Source organism: Antedon bifida, chromosome 5, assembly GCF_963402885.1.
Source record: "Antedon bifida chromosome 5, ecAntBifi1.1, whole genome shotgun sequence".
NCBI lineage: Eukaryota > Metazoa > Echinodermata > Crinoidea > Comatulida > Antedonidae > Antedon > Antedon bifida.
In genome coordinates this window covers 23,495,474-23,515,295 of record NC_136230.1, presented here as the reverse complement: position 1 = coordinate 23,515,295, position 19,822 = coordinate 23,495,474, and the positions used below count along the sequence as shown (strand labels likewise).

Below are 19,822 nucleotides of genomic sequence, written 5' to 3'. Positions count from 1 at the left end.
TGATTGTTTTAACAGTTTATTATCTACGAAAATACAAATTATTAAACAATAACATTATGTTAAAGCATGCTTAGTCTGAGAAGAGTATATATTCAGTGAACGTCAATCGCAATTTACAATAAAAATAACAGGCGCTCAGCCTTCCCTATAACATGTTCATATAAGGCATACGGACTACTGTAATGTTCTATAAACAATCTACATTCTACAGCTCAACAAGATCAATACTGTAACGTCATTCAATTAATCAAATTCGAAATGTGTTACTTACTGTAGGCCTGAAAATCAACAGTTACGTGTAGAAATGTAATTGGATAAGTTTCAGACATTAGGGCCTAATGGATCATCATCATCATAGATAGGTGTATTCATCTGTTATTTACTAAAGTAAGTTAAATACTACTAAAGTAAGATTAATACAAAGGAAAAAAGCGATGGCTAATTTATTTAGAGTGATGCATAGGATAGCTGGTGATACGCTTCGGTTTGCTTATGTATCCATAAATTATATCCTACAAAATGTTTACCAAACTTATCCTACTATCTGTACTCGTGGACCGAATACTGCAATGAACAGTAAGTATTTAATGTTTCCTAAAGCTACTAGAATAAAAGATTGATCTTAAAGCCCGGATCTATTTGATATACCTCGCCATTCCCCCACCCTCTTCCAAACAAACTTGGAAATGTAGTTTCAAACCTTCCCAGTAGTAAAAACTATGGTTATGTTGACTTACCAATCCCAATAATCACTCCCCTCCCAATCTAACCGCATCCAAGAGGTAAACACTTTTGATAACACACAGCTCCAGCCATTGCAACACCCCTCCACCCCATGAACTATGTTGATGTCGTTTAAACCTTTTCAGTTCAATTGCGGTTATGATGATATGATGCGTGCAGTAGGACACATTTGTAAAACTTACAAAATAATTTAAAAAATGTTATTATTGCAGTTGGCTCTTTCAGAAGGAGAAGCCGCATCCGCTAACGAGAAATGTTTTCGGTGGACATGTTGTGGTATGTGTGTTGTTTTTGTTAATAGGATTTATTAAAAAATTACATTGAATTGCTTATATTATTTGAAATAGGTCAACAGATGAAACAAAAGCCGATCTTTATTTAGATTCTTAAAGATGTATTGTCCCCCAAAAACATGAACAATAAAGATTAATAAAATCAGACTTTGAATAGATTATTTTGTCATTTTAATAAAGTTAATCACCTCCGTAGAAAAAAATAATGTTTTCACTTATAAAATAACAAAATAAATGGTTAAAATCAACCAAAAATCCATTGGCTGGCAGCCAATTTGACGATTTTTTGCTTTAAATTACGGTTTTTTCAGGTAAATACATTTTTTTTCGATCTAATTCTTGGTCAAAGTGGATAACTATTAGGCCTATGTGACATTAAAATGGCATATTCAACAGAAATTTTTTTAATAATTATTTTTTCAGAGGGACAATACATCTTTAAGTGTAATGTATTAATTGATGTTAATTTATTGTAGTCCATTAATAAGTAAAGAACGTTTGTTAAGACTTAAATTTTTTTTAAATTCAAATTTCTGCCATTACAGTCTAAAACGAATGTAAAAAAAGCAAGGAAAAACCAAACATTTCCTTTTCCAATCCAAAACAGACAAATACAAATAAAATAATTACCATACGAAAAACATAAAGTATTATATGAAAAAGAATTTTACCAACTTCAAATATTCTTAACATTTTTGTTGGTATATTGGAAACAGATATAAATGATTTTTGTTAAATTTTCCTATTTTAACAATCTATTTGGAAATATATTAAAACATATTAATATAAATAATTTAAGTCCATTAATGAATAAATTCGTTAAAGTAGAATAATACGAAAAAATATTTTTAAAAATATTTAAAAAATAACCACAAAACGAATAGCTTGCTAACTATAGGATTGGAATTTCCAAGGTATTATTTATCACCAGATGGTTTTCTCTTTTGTAATACAGATTGGAATTTTGGTATATTGGCAACCGTCCAAATGTAAATTAATTTTCGTTAAATTGTCGTATGTTGACAATCTAAATTATGAAATAATAATAATATAAATAATAATAATAATATAAATAATTTCAGTTTGTAAATGAATAAATTCGTTAACGTTCAGATTAATAACAAAAACTATTTTTTGAAATAACAAAATGAATTACTTGCTAACTAAAGAATTGGAATTTCCAAACGAATCAATATTCTTGTAAAACAAACTGGAATTCGTTTACAGATGAATGCTGCTAGAACTGGAATTTACCAGATATGACTTTGCACTATAAATAATGCATCACGAGGTATATTTGTCTTTGTTAAATCAAATCGGATTTTTGCAAATGCAAATGCTATCAGGACTAGAATTTCTACAATAATCAATATTCTTTTAAATATAATATGCCTCACCGATATTTCTCAGCAGTAACTCTTATAGCAAATAATATGTTGTGATAGGTAAAAATCAACATAATACATCAAAAAAATACATGTTCATTTATTTTTTCGTTAAATTTAATATAAATTATTATGAAATATATTTAAAAATAATAATATAAATAATTTTAGTCTATAATAAATGAATAAATTCGTTAACTTTCAGATTAATAGCAAAGAATAATTTGGAAACATATTTTAAAATATCAACAAAGTGAATAGCTTGCTAACTATAGAATTGGAATTTCCAAGCGAATTAATATCATATTATTCATCACGAGACTCTTTTGTAATACAATTTGGAATTTGTTTACATACAAAATAAATTCTGGTAGAACTGGAATTTACAAGATTTATGACTTTACACTATAAATACTACATCACGAGGAATATTTTTCTTTGTTAAATCAAATCGGAATTTTTAAATGCAAATGCTATCAGGACTAGAATTTCTACAATAATCAATATTCTTTTAAATAAAATATGCCTCACCGATTTTCTTAGCAGTAACTCGATTAAAGAATATGTTGTGAAAGGTAAAAATCAACAAAATAGGCCTACATCAACAAAATATTAGTCCATTTAATTTTTTGTATATTGGCAACAGATGAAAAATAATTTTCTAAATAATAATCTAAATTATTATGAAATATATTTAAAAATTTTAATATAAATAATTTTAGTCTATAATAAATGAATAAATTCGTTAACGTTCAGATTAATAACAAAGAATAGTTTGGAAACATATTTCAAAATAACAACAACGTGAATAGCTTGCTAACTATAGAATTGGAATTTCCAAGCGAATTAATATCATATTATTCATCAAGACACTGTTCTCTTTTGTGATAAAAATTTGGAATTTGTTTACATTAAATTTAGCTAGAACTGGAATTTACCAGATATGATTTTGCACTATAATTAGTGCATCACGAATTTCACGAAGTCAATCAAATCGGATTTAGTTTTTGTTATGCAAAATGGTGTTAGGCCTGGAATTTCCACAAATAATCAATATTCATTTCAATATTGTCCTCATCAATTTTTTCTAATTTTCGCAAACAATTAATACAAAGAGGTCAGAAATGGAATTTCCAAGACAATCAATATCCCAAAGTACCGGTAAGCATTACAAGGTTTTATCTCTTTTGTAAACCAATTTGTGTTTTTATTCAAACACTAGAGAAGCTGCAACATTGTCATCAAAAAATTGTTTTTCATTATACATGGTGGGTTTTTTTAAACAAAAGCGGATAGAACTGGAATCAACTAGATACTATAGCTGTACTAGTATTGCATCATACGATATGTAATTTTGCCAACCGAATTTTACAACAATGTTTTAGCTAGCTAACAAACATATGTTTATCTGAATATAAATGCTAATATATCTCATTTAACAACATTTTACTAAACTACAATGGTCTAAGATAATTGTAACATGCTTAATTGAGCTAATTAACTGATAATTTAACTATATTCGTTACTATTGTAAGGACATACATAAACGTATTGTTATAATCTCATTGAGAATATATATTGTTTTATACAAAGCTTACAAATCAAACTCAGAAATCTACAAATGGAATATATATTATAAAATTACAATGTCAGCAACTACGTCAAGAATAGCCGAGGAAATAGAGGTTATGAGAAACTAAAATTGAAAGCATGAAGTTTTCTTATTTTACTTTTATTACTGTATGTCATACAGGTTAATGTAGAACACAGTGTAATCTGTAAAATTAGGTTTGTTTTGGAAAGAAATATGTTGTTAACAGCTTTGAAATAATGTTCGTTTAATGTTTATTTATCTTTTGAAATCAATTAAAACATGTTAATTTAAATTTAAATTAATAACTTCGTTAGAGTTCAGATACATAACAAACAATATATGACGTATTCAGACTAGGTATTGTTGTCTATTTGAAGGATCATAAGGGAATCCATCATTGTCAACATTTCCGGTAATTCGAGACCTGATTGAAAGCTATAAGAACAAACTGAATAGCTTACTACAGCTTACGTGGCTGTTCCCTCGTTTGCTAAATAACTTCGTTTACTGAAAGTTCTTTACCATTATTTGCAAATAATACAACACGAGAGATTTTCTTTGTGAACCAAATCGGAATTTTGTATTCACAATGCTTCTAAGTTTAGTGGGTTTAAAATTATTTGTGTCATCAAAAGTCATTCGTCTTTTAGTATCCATACTAAAGCGTATAGAATTTACCATTATATTTATTTGTGTACTACGGTATCATTGTACCATTGGTTTAATTTTGTGGGCCGAAATTCTATAACGTGTTTTTGCTCGATACAATCATTATTTTTCTGTTTATAAATGCTAATATTATATCTCCTTCAACAATATTTTGTTAATTCACTATGACCTAAGAAAATATTAACATATTGAAATTATGTGATTCGTTATTAGTTTAATTAAATTCGTTTAGTTATGTAGAAACGTTATTTAAAAATGTAAATTGATTTGTCATCTGTAACAAACGCTGAATGTGGTTTCATACAGAGGTGGACAGAATGAAATTTGCTGTATACTATTACTACATCATGGGATCTATAAGTGGAAGTTTATTATATGTAAGCCAACAAGTATATGTTCTTTTAACATTTCATATGGGATCTGTTATCAACAAGTAACAATTGTAATTTTGTCAACCGAAATTATCTTTCAATGTTGTGATCAAATACGTTAATTTATCTATTGAAAAATGCTACTGATTTTCCTTGAAAGATATTCTATTAAATACTAATGACTTAAGCAAATGTTTTCAAAAAGTAAAGTAGTTCTTTGATACTTTTACAAAATCCCTTAGGCCTACAACGTATATTTTCAAGGGTAATCAATGTAGTTTTGGTGAGGAATTTGACATTTTACACACATTCTTACTAATATACACTATCTACAACAAATCCAGCTTTTAGACTAACATGAAATTGATGTATTTTACAGTTATTTATTAAATATCTTTATCACATTCGTTTGTACATAAAAACATGATAATAAGTAATAGTAATCAGAATCTACTGATCTAAAAATATCTATTTTACAAATTAAAACAAATATTATACGAAATAGTGGGCTGTCCGAGTTATGTTAATTAAGTGATATTATTTTCGCATGAGTCACAATAGACATAGGGCCTATCATAAATAAACATATTCTAAATCAGAGCATTGTTGACAGTTGCGTGTTTGTCAACGAAATTATAAGCGTATATTTTTACCAAACATAAGAAGGCTTCATCATACGGAAAATCATAATCAAGATATAAAGAAAACGAAAAAGGATGGACTACAGCAAGACTGAGACGCATCGTGATGAAGATTGCAAATGGAAAAAAACGGGTACCAACGAAATAATACTCGAATGCTGCTGTGATCGAGACAATGATCACGAAAGTGAAGACCATGGGCGATCGGATTGCTATTGGAGCTTGGAATTCCGAAAATACCCTATAAGAAACATACTTCGTCGACATTGTTACTGTGGAGAATTCAAAAGCCATTCTGGTTCAGGCGCTTCAAAGAATTAAGGTATCATTATACTGTATACTCGGTTAAAAATCAAATTAAATGTTGGTATTGTATGATTAATAAATCGTATTGATCGTAAGAATACGGAAAGGTGAGCCAGTCCGTCGATTTCGATCAGGCCATGGTCAAGTAAAACAATTGAGCAAACTTCTTCTATCTCAGAAATAAACAAATTAAAATGAATACTGTCAACTCTCGCAACTCTTGACTCTTTAAAGGTGGTGGTGGTGGTTGATTTTTATTACTTGTAAAGGCGTAGTAACACTCATAAATGACTAAATCTGGAAAATGTGTTAGTTAGACTCAACTTAGTTGACATATTCATTAATTATATTTTACTCAAACTTGTTTTCTAAATTACTATTAATTCAATGTTTAATTGGTTGTACTTTTTGAAAAGACTGTATTCAGCTGCGTTGATTGGTTGATGGTTAAGTATAAATTATGCTGATTTTCAATGAAAGTAATTGCACTCCCATGCTTTGACATCATGGCTTCTGAAGAACATACTCGAGCAAATTGCAAATGGAAAAGGGAGGTGGCCAATGGTCAATATATATTAACAAGAGAATGTGTTTGTAGTAGAGGGTTAAGAGCCAAACGTGAAGTACACAAGTCTCGTTACAATTGCCAGTACAACCGTACTCGGGAGAATCGTAGAGGTCGGGTAATATATATCCTAAGGAGAAACTGTAGTTGTGGAAACTACCACCCAGGCGTAGGGCCAGCAGCAGATATAAATGACTAGTACCATGCAAGGTAATGTTAATTATATGACATAAGATATTATCATTGCAAATTTAAGTTTAAAATGTACATTTAATTTAACGAAAGAAACCAAATTCCAATGTTATTAACTTAAAGCAACAGAATGTTTAAATAAATCTTCTAAAATGTAACGAATATAATTTACCAATTACTAAATGCGTCGTACAAGCCTAAATAACAATCTAAAATTGGGAATGTGCAGCAGATAAGATTATTTTTTACGGTACTTAGTACTGGTACGACTACAATTTAAAAATATAAATTAAAACACTATAAGATAACACAAATGCATCTAAGTGTAACTGTTCAGCAGATAATACAATATTTTGTTTATGACTATTGTAACAAAAAAAACCATAGATGTATATTATTAAAAGTATAATAGGCCTACAAAAATTAATCTATAGTTTAAACCCAGCATAGACTATTTTAAATATAATGTTTATACTGTAACTAGCACTATTAATATTTTTCAACATAAATAATATAGCATTCAATATCATTCCAAATTCAATATAAAACTTTATTATGTAAATATTTAATTTGTTTATATTATGATATGAGCAAAGGACAAAGACATGAAACAACCAAATGAAAAACATTTCATAAACGTAGGCATGTTTACAAAATAACAAGACGATAAATTGTATCTTTAGTGAAAAATAAATGTCGTCACATTATTGTTTTTATAGGTGTAAGAAGAGAAAGTTGGACAAGGAATAGACGCTTGTGTATTTTTAAGATCACTGCCATACAGTTCACACGTCAAGTTCCGACAACTTCCTATTAATAAACTTACATTGCTATTATTATTGATAAACATAATTTTAGTTCTTTACTAGTTATAAAATAATAAGTGTTACTAGAAAACGTTATATAGTCTAAAAGCAAATCATGTTAAGAAAATGCCGAGTAAATATTATTATAATGCTATGGTCTACTGGCTTTGTTTAGAACAAGTTTATATAAATGAGAATAATAAACACGTACTGTAACTTATCATCAAGATGTATTTAGATTCTTTAAAATATGTAGATTAAAAAACACTTAGTAACTAATATAATGTGTACTTGTCTTCTTAGCAATTTTGTGTTTTTTGCTACTACGGTGTAAAGGTTTGGAATTCGTATAAAGTGTCTAGAATCCAATTATTAACAAAAAATTGTAATAATAAGACGTATATAACATTTATAAGTATGATTCTAATACTTGTTATGATGTTATTACTGAGAAATAATGATCATGTTTGGGAAATTACAATACTAGGTTTAAAATAAAATAAATAAACGATAGTAATAACAATTCCAATATTCACTCATAATGTTAAACGAAAAATTAATCCTGAATAACAAAACATTAAAAATCTGAAAGACACTGACATTTTTAATCGAGGCGATCCCTTGAAAAAATGTCGTTGTTTTCATGAAAGTTTGTATTTGGACGGTCCCTAAAAACTTCGTTGGCATTGTTTGTATGTGGAGGACGAGCCATTAAAAAATCGTTGGCATTGCTTGTACTGTATTTGGAAATCATATACAGACTGAGAGTGCAAAATTAATGTTGAAATAATGTAGAATATGGTACAGAGGATTTGAATTAAAAAAGACCAAGTTAGCGAATACACTATATAGTGTATAGTAGTAGACTCTATAGTTCACTATGTCGGTCGGTCTGTCGGTCTGTCTGCCGGTCCGGTATCACTATGCGTTTTAGCACGCGACTTATGGCTGTTGGCCTTGTTTTTAGTTTGATGACCAATTCATTAATAAATATCATCTTGGATAAATATAGTTCTATCAAATAACATGATGACAAACCGTTAATCGTCAACAGTACTTACTATTCATTTTGTTTTTTACAGGTTTAAGAATTGAAGACAACGATAGAAAAGAGGACTTGCTTATTCACGATCACCGTATACAGACCGTTCATCTTTGAATTCATACTTATTATGGCTATTAGTATTCAATTATAATACGAATGTTTTTTAGTTAAGTTTAGTTAGTTGACTACTACTGTTTATTCTATTGTTTTTTAATTTACATAATTATCATAATTAGAATTATTTATCAAAAAAACATGTGCCAAATTATATAAATAAAGAATATTTGAACTTTTTGTTGTAAAGCTTACAATGTAATTTAATTTTGAAGTCTCCAAAACATAATGACCCTAACTGATTACAAAATGATTATACTATTAGTAGGTGTGCATTTAACCTGTATAGTATTGTAAATTAAGTCACTACCTAAATACAATTTGTTTACATTAATGTAATGATTTTATTAAAAAAAAAAAAAAACAAAAACAATAATTGAATTTTTGAATCGCCAATTATGAAACTAGTCTATATTTTATCTTCTTGATGTTTATAAAGTAAAGTTGTAATTTTCCAGATATTTCTCAGTATAGATAGATGATAACGATTCGGTAAATAATTTATATACGCCTATAGCAATGTTTAATAAAAACTATTGATACTTTTTGAACGCACTAGAATGTTATAATTATAATATGGTCTAAATCAAACCAATACAAGTCATTAAACAACTAAATTCGATACATTGTTATAATGTATTTCACTGGTTTTGTATTTTCTTCGTTCGAATTCAATACAATTATTATTTCTCAAAATCTGTTATTTTAAAACAATTTGTATTACATTAAATATCCATGTGATTGCAATTTCTAAGATAGTATTTGTGTGCATGTAGTTTTGTTACTTTTATATCTTGTAAATAATTTAGGTTTTTTCACTTTTTTTAAAACTTTTATTTATTTTGGAAGTACCTTCTTTCAAGAAGCGTGCCATGGATTCAGAAGTGCAGTTTCCAAATAAATTACTAGTATTTAGTAATGCTGCTCTGGTCCAGTTTATATTGGAAAATAATAACCATTTATCAAAAGAACCGATTATATTAATCTTTTATTTCTTGGCAGCAGACATAGACCCTATGTAAATAGAAAATTGAAATTAAACGCGTATTTATGAAGCGTATTCATTTCATGTATGTTAGTTCATTGGAACAAAAAAAGTTCACCCTGCCTATATTATGCATACACCGAATAATATAATTAATGGTTTTCAACGTAACTGTAATATTTTCTTAAACAACTTTCCCCATTATGACAACTATTACACTGTTTTCCCCACCTCCCTTCTGGAATGTGTTCTAAAATAATATACAACAATGGACGTGTAACATGATCGATTTTGTCACTATTACACCAATCAGTTTCATAGTAATAATTAAAATAATGGGAATTTCCAGAAACAACATAAATAACTACAGTACTTACCCCAAAAGTTCTAAGAAAATCGGTGAAAGGATAGGTTAGAGAATATATTCCAAATTGCATAAAATCCTTACAAGCAAACCGAGTCTGTAAAAGTTAAAATACGGAGATATTTCTAAATGCTATGCGACATCTATGGTTCTCGAATACGTTTTGATAAATAACAGCTTTAAAACCTACGCAGAGGAAATGCTATAACAAGTCAACAAGGGATTGGCTAAAAAAATTTGTCTTGCCAGAAAAAGCTTAGATTATACTAAGGAAATTCCTATATTACAAGAAAATGTATGCCTATATAATATAGGCCAACATTGTGAATGTATTTATTAATTGCTCAATAAACAAAATAAAAAAAAAATGATTAGGTATAACCAGGGTGTAGATTTACAAAGCCCTGATATGACTTTCTTTGTAAGTACGACAACTTTTTATTTTATATAATTCGTGCTTTTCAGTTTTATCATAAAGTATGTTTTGATATTTCTTATATTATAATTTCCATTTGTTTTTAATTTCTATGATGATTTAAATTATATAGATCTGTTTACAGGAAGATACACTATTGTATTGTATTTTTTTAAGGCAGTTGTTTGAACTGTTTAAAATAGAGGGCGCCATATGATTTTTTAAGCATATCAGGTAAACCTGAAAGTAGCCATTATGATGCAATCAATATAACATTGAATATAATATACTATGTTAATAATACAAATATTAGGCAATGAATATAATACTATGAGGTTTCTAGTTTTTGTTAATTGAGCATAATGTACTAGTGTTTCTTCGTATCGGGAAATATACAATTTTGAATGCAATAAAATTATATATATATATTTATTACTGTATATATTAAGTTAAGCTTTTCACTATCTTATAATGAGTGTAAAAGTTATTTGATCAAGCAAAAAATTGTGCGTTAACGAATAATTATAGTTAAACAAATTAGTCAAAAATTAATCAAGTTAGACATTTCGCATAAAGTTATAAGTATAATAAATGCATCATTCATAATAAACAGTCATAATTTGATAAAATGTTTGTAAAATGTAATTGGAATCCTTTTTTTAAATATTCTATTAAGCAGAATAGAAACATATATATTCTGAACAATCTGACACCAAAATGAACTTTCCACTCCAACCCAATAATGAGATATGGCAATTTGCCTGAAAAACAGGTCAAAGGTCATTATTTAAGAAAAAAAATCATTATAGTAAATAGAAATGTTTATGTTCTGAACATTTTGACACCTAAATTAACTCTCTATGATAAGTAGTTTTATAGATATCAAAATATATTAACCTTAACGCAGTTGGCAACTGTACCATAAAGGTCAAAGACAAAACTGCGTACTTCCGGGTATTTTTGGATGAAATTTTTCATTAAACTAAATAGTAACATAACAACATAGTATATATTTTGAACAATTTGACACCAAAATAAACTGTTTGTGACAACTATTTACTGAGATATGGCAATGCCTTAAAATATGGGTCAAAGGTTAAAACTGGTACTTCCGGTAATTTTTTTCAAAAATACTTCATTAGAGTGAATAGGAATGTTTATTTTCTGAACATTTTGATCTAAAAAAAAATCTAAAAATCATGATCTATGACCAGTAGTTTCAGAGATATAGAGTGTTTAAGCGAAAATGTCCGCCATTTTAAACTATGCAAATTAGGTGACCCATCAAAAATTGAATTCGTAGATGGTGGGCAACCTGTATACCAAATTTGGTGCTTTTGGAAGAAACTGAACCAAACACCCTTATTTCAGCCCTAACAGACTCCACTAAAACGAATTTTGAATAAATTACGTTTATTTCAAGTTATAAATTCATTCATTAGTTGATTCATAGTATTTTTTAATAGTCACCGTAGTCGTTTTATCTCCATTTAGATTGTAGTTGGTTAACAACAATTTTCGTGAACACGTCGCAAATTCTTTTTGACATATCTGAACGTTCTCAACGTTCACAATATAACGCGTAACTTTATTTGATTTTTATTGATGTTATAGTCAACTAAACTCTAATATGTACGATTCTTTATTCGAATATTATCTGTTGCAAGCGAAATAACTAGTTTTATATCGCTGACTAACAACAGACTAACAGACATGCAAGGCATATCCTTGACACCTTTGTAAACGGCGACAATGACGATATTGGGTACACAATTCTAACAAATCCATTGCCATTATTATGAATACATATTTAACAATGTGAGTAGTTAATTGCTCTTCAACACGGCGACTACCGATTGACTCTCAAAAGAGTATTATCAGACCTGGATTTAGAAATACTACTGACGGCCTTAAAATACTCCTCGTCAACAATTACTTAACAGACAACCAAAAAATGCCGACGTTTAGTTTCGGTACGATCGTTATACACCCGGAATGCAGTGTAACCACTGGATGTAAACGTTATACTTCAGCGTCCGTATGAATAAGTTATTATAATCAGCTTTGGTGACGTTGGTCTCCGAAAAAAGGCTTGAACCATGTATGAATGTTACATTATAACAAGGCCATATACAAGGCAGTCGCGTCCTCAAGTTAGTGTTAACCGACCAACAAACCGACCTACCAACTTAGTGAGCTAGCTGTAGAGTCACGTTTCATGTAGTCACATTTGATGTCACTAAGTATTAACTCATAACATAAACATTAAGCTATATATCGGTATGGTTTTCGCAACATAATTTTTTCGACGTACGGTACTGTAAGCCTCAAATGTTATTTGACTGTTGAATTATTAAACATAGTGAAAATTAAATGTAATGAAATTTTACAGTAGTAAGATTATTTTGTACAAAAGTTATACTTCCAAAATAATCTACTTTTAATAATCTAATTTTGTGTTTGTAGACTACCCCCTTCACTATTAGGCGCCGTGACGAATGTGATTTTGATCCTATTTCAAAATTGAAATGTCACGTTTGAATGCCTAATAGTTCATCATTGTATAGAAAGTCTCATACCACGTAGGTAATAAACTTATTTCCGCAATGCTCATGCGACTTTTGAAATTACTATATATAGACTTACACAAGCTTCATTCCGTTCAATCCACAGCAACTTAATTCCTATAAAATATGACTTATCTTACCTTGTAGTCTTGTTATATACAACATTTAGCTATACATATCCAGCAAAATACACAGGCTCCATGTACGTGGTTATAACAAAACCATTGAATGTTTGATCTAGTTGACATCCCCGGCTTTCTATTGTTATTGTAATACCTTGCGCCAGATACTGCAATTTTCGCGAGACTTAATTTACATAACTATGTCATTTGAATTATAGCTGCTTAGTTTGTGACACTTTTGTCAAGTACACTAATGTTACTACTTCAAAACACATCTCTTTTAAAAAATTATTATCTAAAACTGTCTGAAAACGGATAATAAACTTTCTTAGTATTTGTACTATGATTATTTATGTATGTGTATAATGAATGGAAATAAAGAAAGAAAGATAGTAGAAATTTGGAAATTTATCAGTTTTTGTGATCCCAAGTTGGATCATATATGGCGGTAAAAAAGCGAGTCTGAAATTCCAACATTTCACCACATCCATTATAATATGTCGATTTATAAGTTTTGGTGATCACAAAGTTGAAATATTGTATGATCCATCCATCCATCTTTCGAGACGAGTAGGGGTTACCCCGGTGTATTAGTACATCACAGCCACTGATCACCAACTAGGCCCTCTGGGAGATCAGTCTTTGACTGAAGAGGTCACCCAGTATAAAGATAAAACAAACAAAACAAAACAAAACATAATCCCAAGGGTGAGTGATTGACATCAACGTTTCTTCGCAAATTTTGATCATATATGGCGGTAAAAAATGTATGAAAAAAACCCCACGTAGATAATGTAACACAAATAAATGAAAACAAAGATGAAAGAGATCCTGCAACATTTAAAAATTAAAAAAAAAATCCACCTCATCATTGAATATAATATTGAGCCCCATATCATCATCATGTTTTTATGTTATAAGCCCTCTATCGGCAATAATTTAATTTTGTATATCATTAGGCGGCGCACTTTGTTTTCTGTTTAAGCCCTCTATTGGCAACGATGTCAAAAAATGTATCGATAGGCGGCGCAATTTCTTAAATCAGAGCAGAGCCATATAAAGAGTTACGACATTGAAAATTAGAAGCCATTTTTGTGTCAAAGAATTTGCACGCTGAGGGCGCGCGCGTCTCTTTTGTATAGCGTTTTCCTATAGTTCATGCATTATTTTTAGATTTTTTTGTCTATGAAATAACGCTTATATTCCGTTTTTATTTTAGTAATTAATTTTATTAATGGTATTAATTTGGTAACATATATATATTGTGTCTATAATAACAAAAGAATAAATGCTAGGGCCTACATGCAAGTCAGAATAAATCAAAGCATGAACCAATACAAAAAACACACAAATTCACCCCTCTTTTTATACAGTATATGGCTCTCTGTGTGTTTTTGACACAAACTTTGAGAGACTCGTTCATCATTTCATTTGTAATAATTTGCCTTTATTATTTTAATATTGTTCATATACCCTATTCAGTATATTAACAAATATATCCACGACACTTTATTATTTTATTTAGTCATCAAAGCATGCATTATGACTTGAAAATATTACATAATTGTTATTAATAGGACGTAGTTATGGAATGTTTCGTTCCAAAATCAATCAATCGAACTTTATAATGTACTAGCGCACGCGCGCGCAATATTCTTTGCCGCAAGTACTTCTGTACGCTGTGCACATCAATATTTCACCGTAAAATGTGCAATTACATTTTTTTAAATATAAGAAAAAGTTTAAAGTATTTTCTTGCTCCTATACTTTACATGCATTAACGGAGACAAGTTTGACACAAATTGATCTGCATATCACGTGACTATAATCCAATGTCGTAACTCTTTATATATATGGCTCTGAATCAGAGTGTAATACATTCCTAAAAACTCCTTTCGAACGTCAATTTTTACCAATGTATATCTACACAAAATATATTTTCTCTTTAACGGCAATAATTAACATAATACAGTATTCCTGTTCAATGTTACATTGTAATGTCTATAAAAACAAAATAAATCGTAAATCGATATTTGAACAAATAATTGTTTTTGATGATTTGATCATTAAAAACATGGAATGTGAGCTCTATTTTCTGTTTTAAGCCCTCTACCGGCAATAATTTCATTTTGTATATCAATAGGCGGCGCGCTTCTCGTGATTTAAATTTCGGTTTTAAGCCCTCTATTGGCAAAAATGTCAAAAAGTGTATCGATAGGCGGCGCAATTTATAAATCATAATAAATACATTCCGAATAAATTGTTTTATAAAACAAAATAAAGTGTTTTTTTCTTTTACAATGTATACTGTCAGGTCTATACAAAATATATCGTAAATTGAAGTATATTAGGTGACATAGAATCCCTTTCACTATTAACTTAGCTTACAAATTGTTTTACTAAGGTATGCTCATTCAGGCCTTTATTACAGTTAAATCATATCTAACCTGTCTTTTTCTCTTTTCTGGCAAAACACAATTCTTATAGTAGAGGACTAGAGGTAACATCATGCCAAGTAATATACAGTAGTATTATTAAAAACACCATAGCCACTAATAGTGAACAACGTAGGCGTAATAGTGCAAACAATTCCCGGCTTTCATAGCGGCAATAACAACAACTCGTCACTGTGACACCTTGCATTTAGATACTGAAATTTTAGATACAACTTAATTTGTATAACTATATCATTTAAATAATTACTCCGATATGCTGCTGAGTTGAGACAGTTGTTATTTCAATACGATTAGAGTATATGTGACGACACTGACGAAATGGGAATATACACACCATGTCGGAACGTAGTGTGCCTACCGTATTGGCATATTGGTTTATACTCATTTATTAGATTTACATTGTTTAAAAATATCAATTACCTATATTTAATCTATCAATCGATGAAAAGAGAAACAGAAACTACACTAGTAATACAACTAAATGTTATTTTAATTTATTGAATTATCGTAAATATATTCTGAGTGGTTCACTCGCATCTGATTTTTTTTTTCAAAATATTATTAGTAAATATGAAAAACTAAATTTCATAACAAAAATTTTGTATAGAAATAATTAATATAAATTTCATTCTCGTCAAAATAATATCTGTCTATTTACATCTAAAGAAGAAAGACCTATATCGATTGCTTTTCAAAGTTACAAAATTTACACTTTATTAATTAGTATCCTATTGTGATCCACACATTACCTGTGACATTTCGTTTATGCCACTACAACTAAAAAGTCATTCTCCTCATGCTCAACATAATGAGCAAGAGTATAATTACAGCCGACCATAGATGTATTAGAGAATATAATTCTATGCAGCTGAGTACACATAATGTGCATGAACTTTAACATTTTACGGCGACGTTTATCACAAATTATATATTAATTTGGCCTAAAAATGTGGCCTTCATTAGATTTTTCCAGTAGTAGCTTTCAAGATTACATTACAAACGGACCCAAAATTACTTCCTTCAAAGTAATAGGCATGTAAGCCTAATTAATCCATCAAAAAGCCCTACAGTACTTAATTAACATTAATTTATGTAGGCCTATTAAAGTGAAATGTCTAAAAAAAAGCTTAAAGATGTATTGTCCCTTGAAACACAAAAAAAAGGTCAGAATATTCTAAATTAAAATTGGCCATATCAAAGTAATATTAAAGTTATTCACTTTCAGTCGAAAATTCGAGCCAAAAACAACAGGTTTACGTAATTAACAGCTAAATTAATTTGATTACATTTCGTCTGGAAAATCGTCGCGAGCGAAAGTAAACAAAGATTTCAAACCATGATTATACATTATGCATGATGCTAATTAGGATTGTTTACAACTCGTCACGGTTGAGAAGGTGTTTTCACCGAAATCGCGAGGAAGTTTTATGATTATGCATACAGAGTAGCCAAATAAGCGCGTTGCATTATGAGATATGTTTTGATCGAAAACTGTGACTGGAAGTCAAAGTTATTTTTTTAACCAAAAAACGTCTGTATTTCAGTTAAATTATTTTTTTTTCAACTAATTTTTGGTGAAAGTTAATAACTATTATGATACTTCAAAATGACCCACTTTTTTTCAAAATCTTTTATTTTTTATTTTTTTGGAATTTGACAAAGGGACAATACATCTTTAACTGCTATGCTAAATTATTTTTATCAGTTTCATGCTTATTTGCTAAATCGATTCACCTACAATTTTTCTACATGCTATATTGTAGTATATTTTTCTTTATTTTATGTTGTTCTCAATAAATTTACTTTTTAAAATATAGTACATCTTTATAAAACATTAAACATGATCACAAATTTAGTAAAATATAATGTTTTTTTTGTTTGTTTGAAATATGGAATGTAGGCTAATAATTACAAAATTCTTTTGATGACACATTTTAAGGCGATAAATGTTCTATCTAATCTATAATTCCTTAATTATAACAAAAATGTTGAAAAAGTTATCTAACTAATATTAGGCCTAGAAATAACTACAATTTCTTCTATATCATGTTCAATTTGGTACTAATTTCCCGTGTTTTAAAAGCAGCAATTATTTAGAGCTATCCATTTATTATGCTTTCAGAGGGGACTGTCAATTGTATAATCATTTAATATAAGAGTTTTAATATCAGTATTAATACAACCTGTACTTCCATAAGTGTGTATACAAATTACAATTAAATAAGATGGTGGTCTTTTAATCATAGTGTCATAGTACAGACAACTGAATTTTTTTGGTTTCATTTTTCGAATTGTGGTACATCAACTCGTATGTTCCAATATCTAAATTCTCTTCTGAGATTTTTGTTTCTTCTTGTTTCAACACTTGTGCCTTTTCCTTCATGTTATGTAGCTGCAATGAAAGAAAAATACAGTATATCAAATAATAGTACAATACCATTGAATACAATCTCTAGAAATTCAGGACTGTCTCAATGGATATTAATTGCAACAACACAATTCACTGGTGCTTCAAAACTGTAAGTAAATAACAAAACGTAACACACATATATATTAAAAGAAATAACAACATATAAAATAATAATAAATTGAATGAATGCCTTGGAGGAAGTTTATGATACAAACAATGACAACTGGTTTTATGTAGTATTTTTATTACAAGAATTAAATTTCAAAAGTTAAGTTTGTTGTGTCAGTAGAAGAGTCAAAATTTCTAAAGGAACAATTTATTTAAAGTTTTTATGAATCATATATTGTGAACCATATTTTTAGGACATGAAGTTGCCATAAACTGAGTTACGATGTTTTTAGGCACATAATTAAAATTACATATTTAACCAGAAAAACACACAAAGAATATTTAATTCTAATTATTATCATTAATATAGACTATTTATTAAAAGCATAACATAAAAATATTTTTTAACAGAATGCAGTGATTATTTGATGATAGTACAATTTATGAAGCTAAAAAACAATAGTCACTAAAAAAAAAGATACCAAAAAATAGATAAAAAAGATAATGTTATCTATTAATCTAAAATAAAACAATATATTTACTAAGAAATGCCGACAGACAGAGCAACATTCTGCATTTTTCTCATATAAGGAAAAGAAACTTAAATTAACACAAATACTACAAAAATCTAAGCATCTATCTAAATCTATATGAAGTTGAATTACTCCCTAATAATTCACATTTTAAAAGCAAAATTAGCATCTATAATATAAAAGTACAGTATATAACTAGTTACTTTCAAATTCACATCAATAGTAGCAAAGTTGATTACCATAAAATTTGGATTATCAAAGATGTAGGCTTTAAAACAAAATAAGTAAATAATATAATTATAGTGAAAATGTTAGTAATCATAAAATGTTTAAATGTTATAGTAAATACACATATTATGTTTAATATATTGGTAGTAATGTTATTAGGAAAGAAGCTTAGAATGAAATTAAATACAAATATTATGTATAAAAACACAGAATGGAAACAGCAAAAGCAAAAAGATGCAAATAAAAAATATATTAAGTACGAATATTATGGTATGACTGTTACAACTATTGCAGATCATAGCCTAATATAAGCTGATAATACTCCACTGACTCTGCTGTACTATCTATCTAATGAAATGATAGACTATAGCTGTAAAAAAAATACAGTTTTTAGGTAGTTTATTGGTTTGGGTTTAAGTGAATCTATAGATACAACAATACAAAAATATTTTTAAAGGAACAGTTTTCAGTTTTTCCATACATTTTCAAAATGTACCACCTTAAGCTAATTTGTATGATTTTACTATCAAACTTTGCAACTCTCTGTCCTTATTCCTTAAGAGTGCTAATTTGTGGGTATATATGGGTAACTTTAGAATGAAAAACTACTACTGTTTTTGGTTTTAAAAACAATATTCTTGAAAACAAACAATACTATACCTGTCAATGAAAATAGACAATGTAAAATTGTAATAATTATTTTAAAAAAAATGCAAAACAGAAATTTTGGAATGGAAAAACAGTTTTCAAAAACAATGTGGGCAACGGTTGAAATAAAGTTTGATGAGAACATTTGAAGGAACAGTTCAAATAATCTTTCTGCTGATGAAAACATATGAACAACAATTGAATGTTTCTGCCTACACAAACTAATGGCAAACAAAAACATGTTTCGGCAGCTGATGAAAA

General features: G+C 28.7%; 1 protein-coding gene and 1 long non-coding RNA gene across 11 annotated transcripts in view; both read right to left on the bottom strand.

Moving 5' to 3' along the window:
- LOC144842238 (uncharacterized) overlaps positions 1–13,309 on the bottom strand; it is a 53,550-nt gene extending 40,241 nt beyond the window's left edge. The window contains exons 1-2 of one of the 3 annotated variants that reach the window (XR_013612107.1): positions 13,197–13,289; positions 10,088–10,171 (exon numbers count right to left, since the gene is read on the bottom strand). This is a non-coding gene — a long non-coding RNA (uncharacterized LOC144842238). Of the gene's footprint in view, positions 1–10,087; positions 10,308–13,196 lie in introns of those variants that run through there. The other 2 variants (XR_013612108.1, XR_013612106.1) reach the window with 2 other exon arrangements.
- A 2,803-nt stretch (positions 13,310–16,112) lies between these two features.
- LOC144843530 (phospholipid-transporting ATPase IF-like) overlaps positions 16,113–19,822 on the bottom strand; it is a 45,027-nt gene continuing 41,317 nt past the window's right edge. For 2 of the 8 annotated variants that reach the window (XM_078700317.1, XM_078700319.1), the window contains 3 exons: positions 18,925–18,953; positions 17,306–18,026; positions 16,113–16,760 (listed from right to left, as the gene is read on the bottom strand). In XM_078700317.1, the coding sequence (XP_078556443.1) occupies positions 17,883–18,026; positions 18,925–18,953 (173 nt within the window). In that variant the 3' untranslated portion in view covers positions 16,113–16,760; positions 17,306–17,882. Of the gene's footprint in view, positions 16,761–17,305; positions 18,027–18,924; positions 18,954–19,822 lie in introns of those variants that run through there. The other 6 variants (XM_078700320.1, XM_078700322.1, XM_078700323.1 and 3 more) reach the window with 4 other exon arrangements.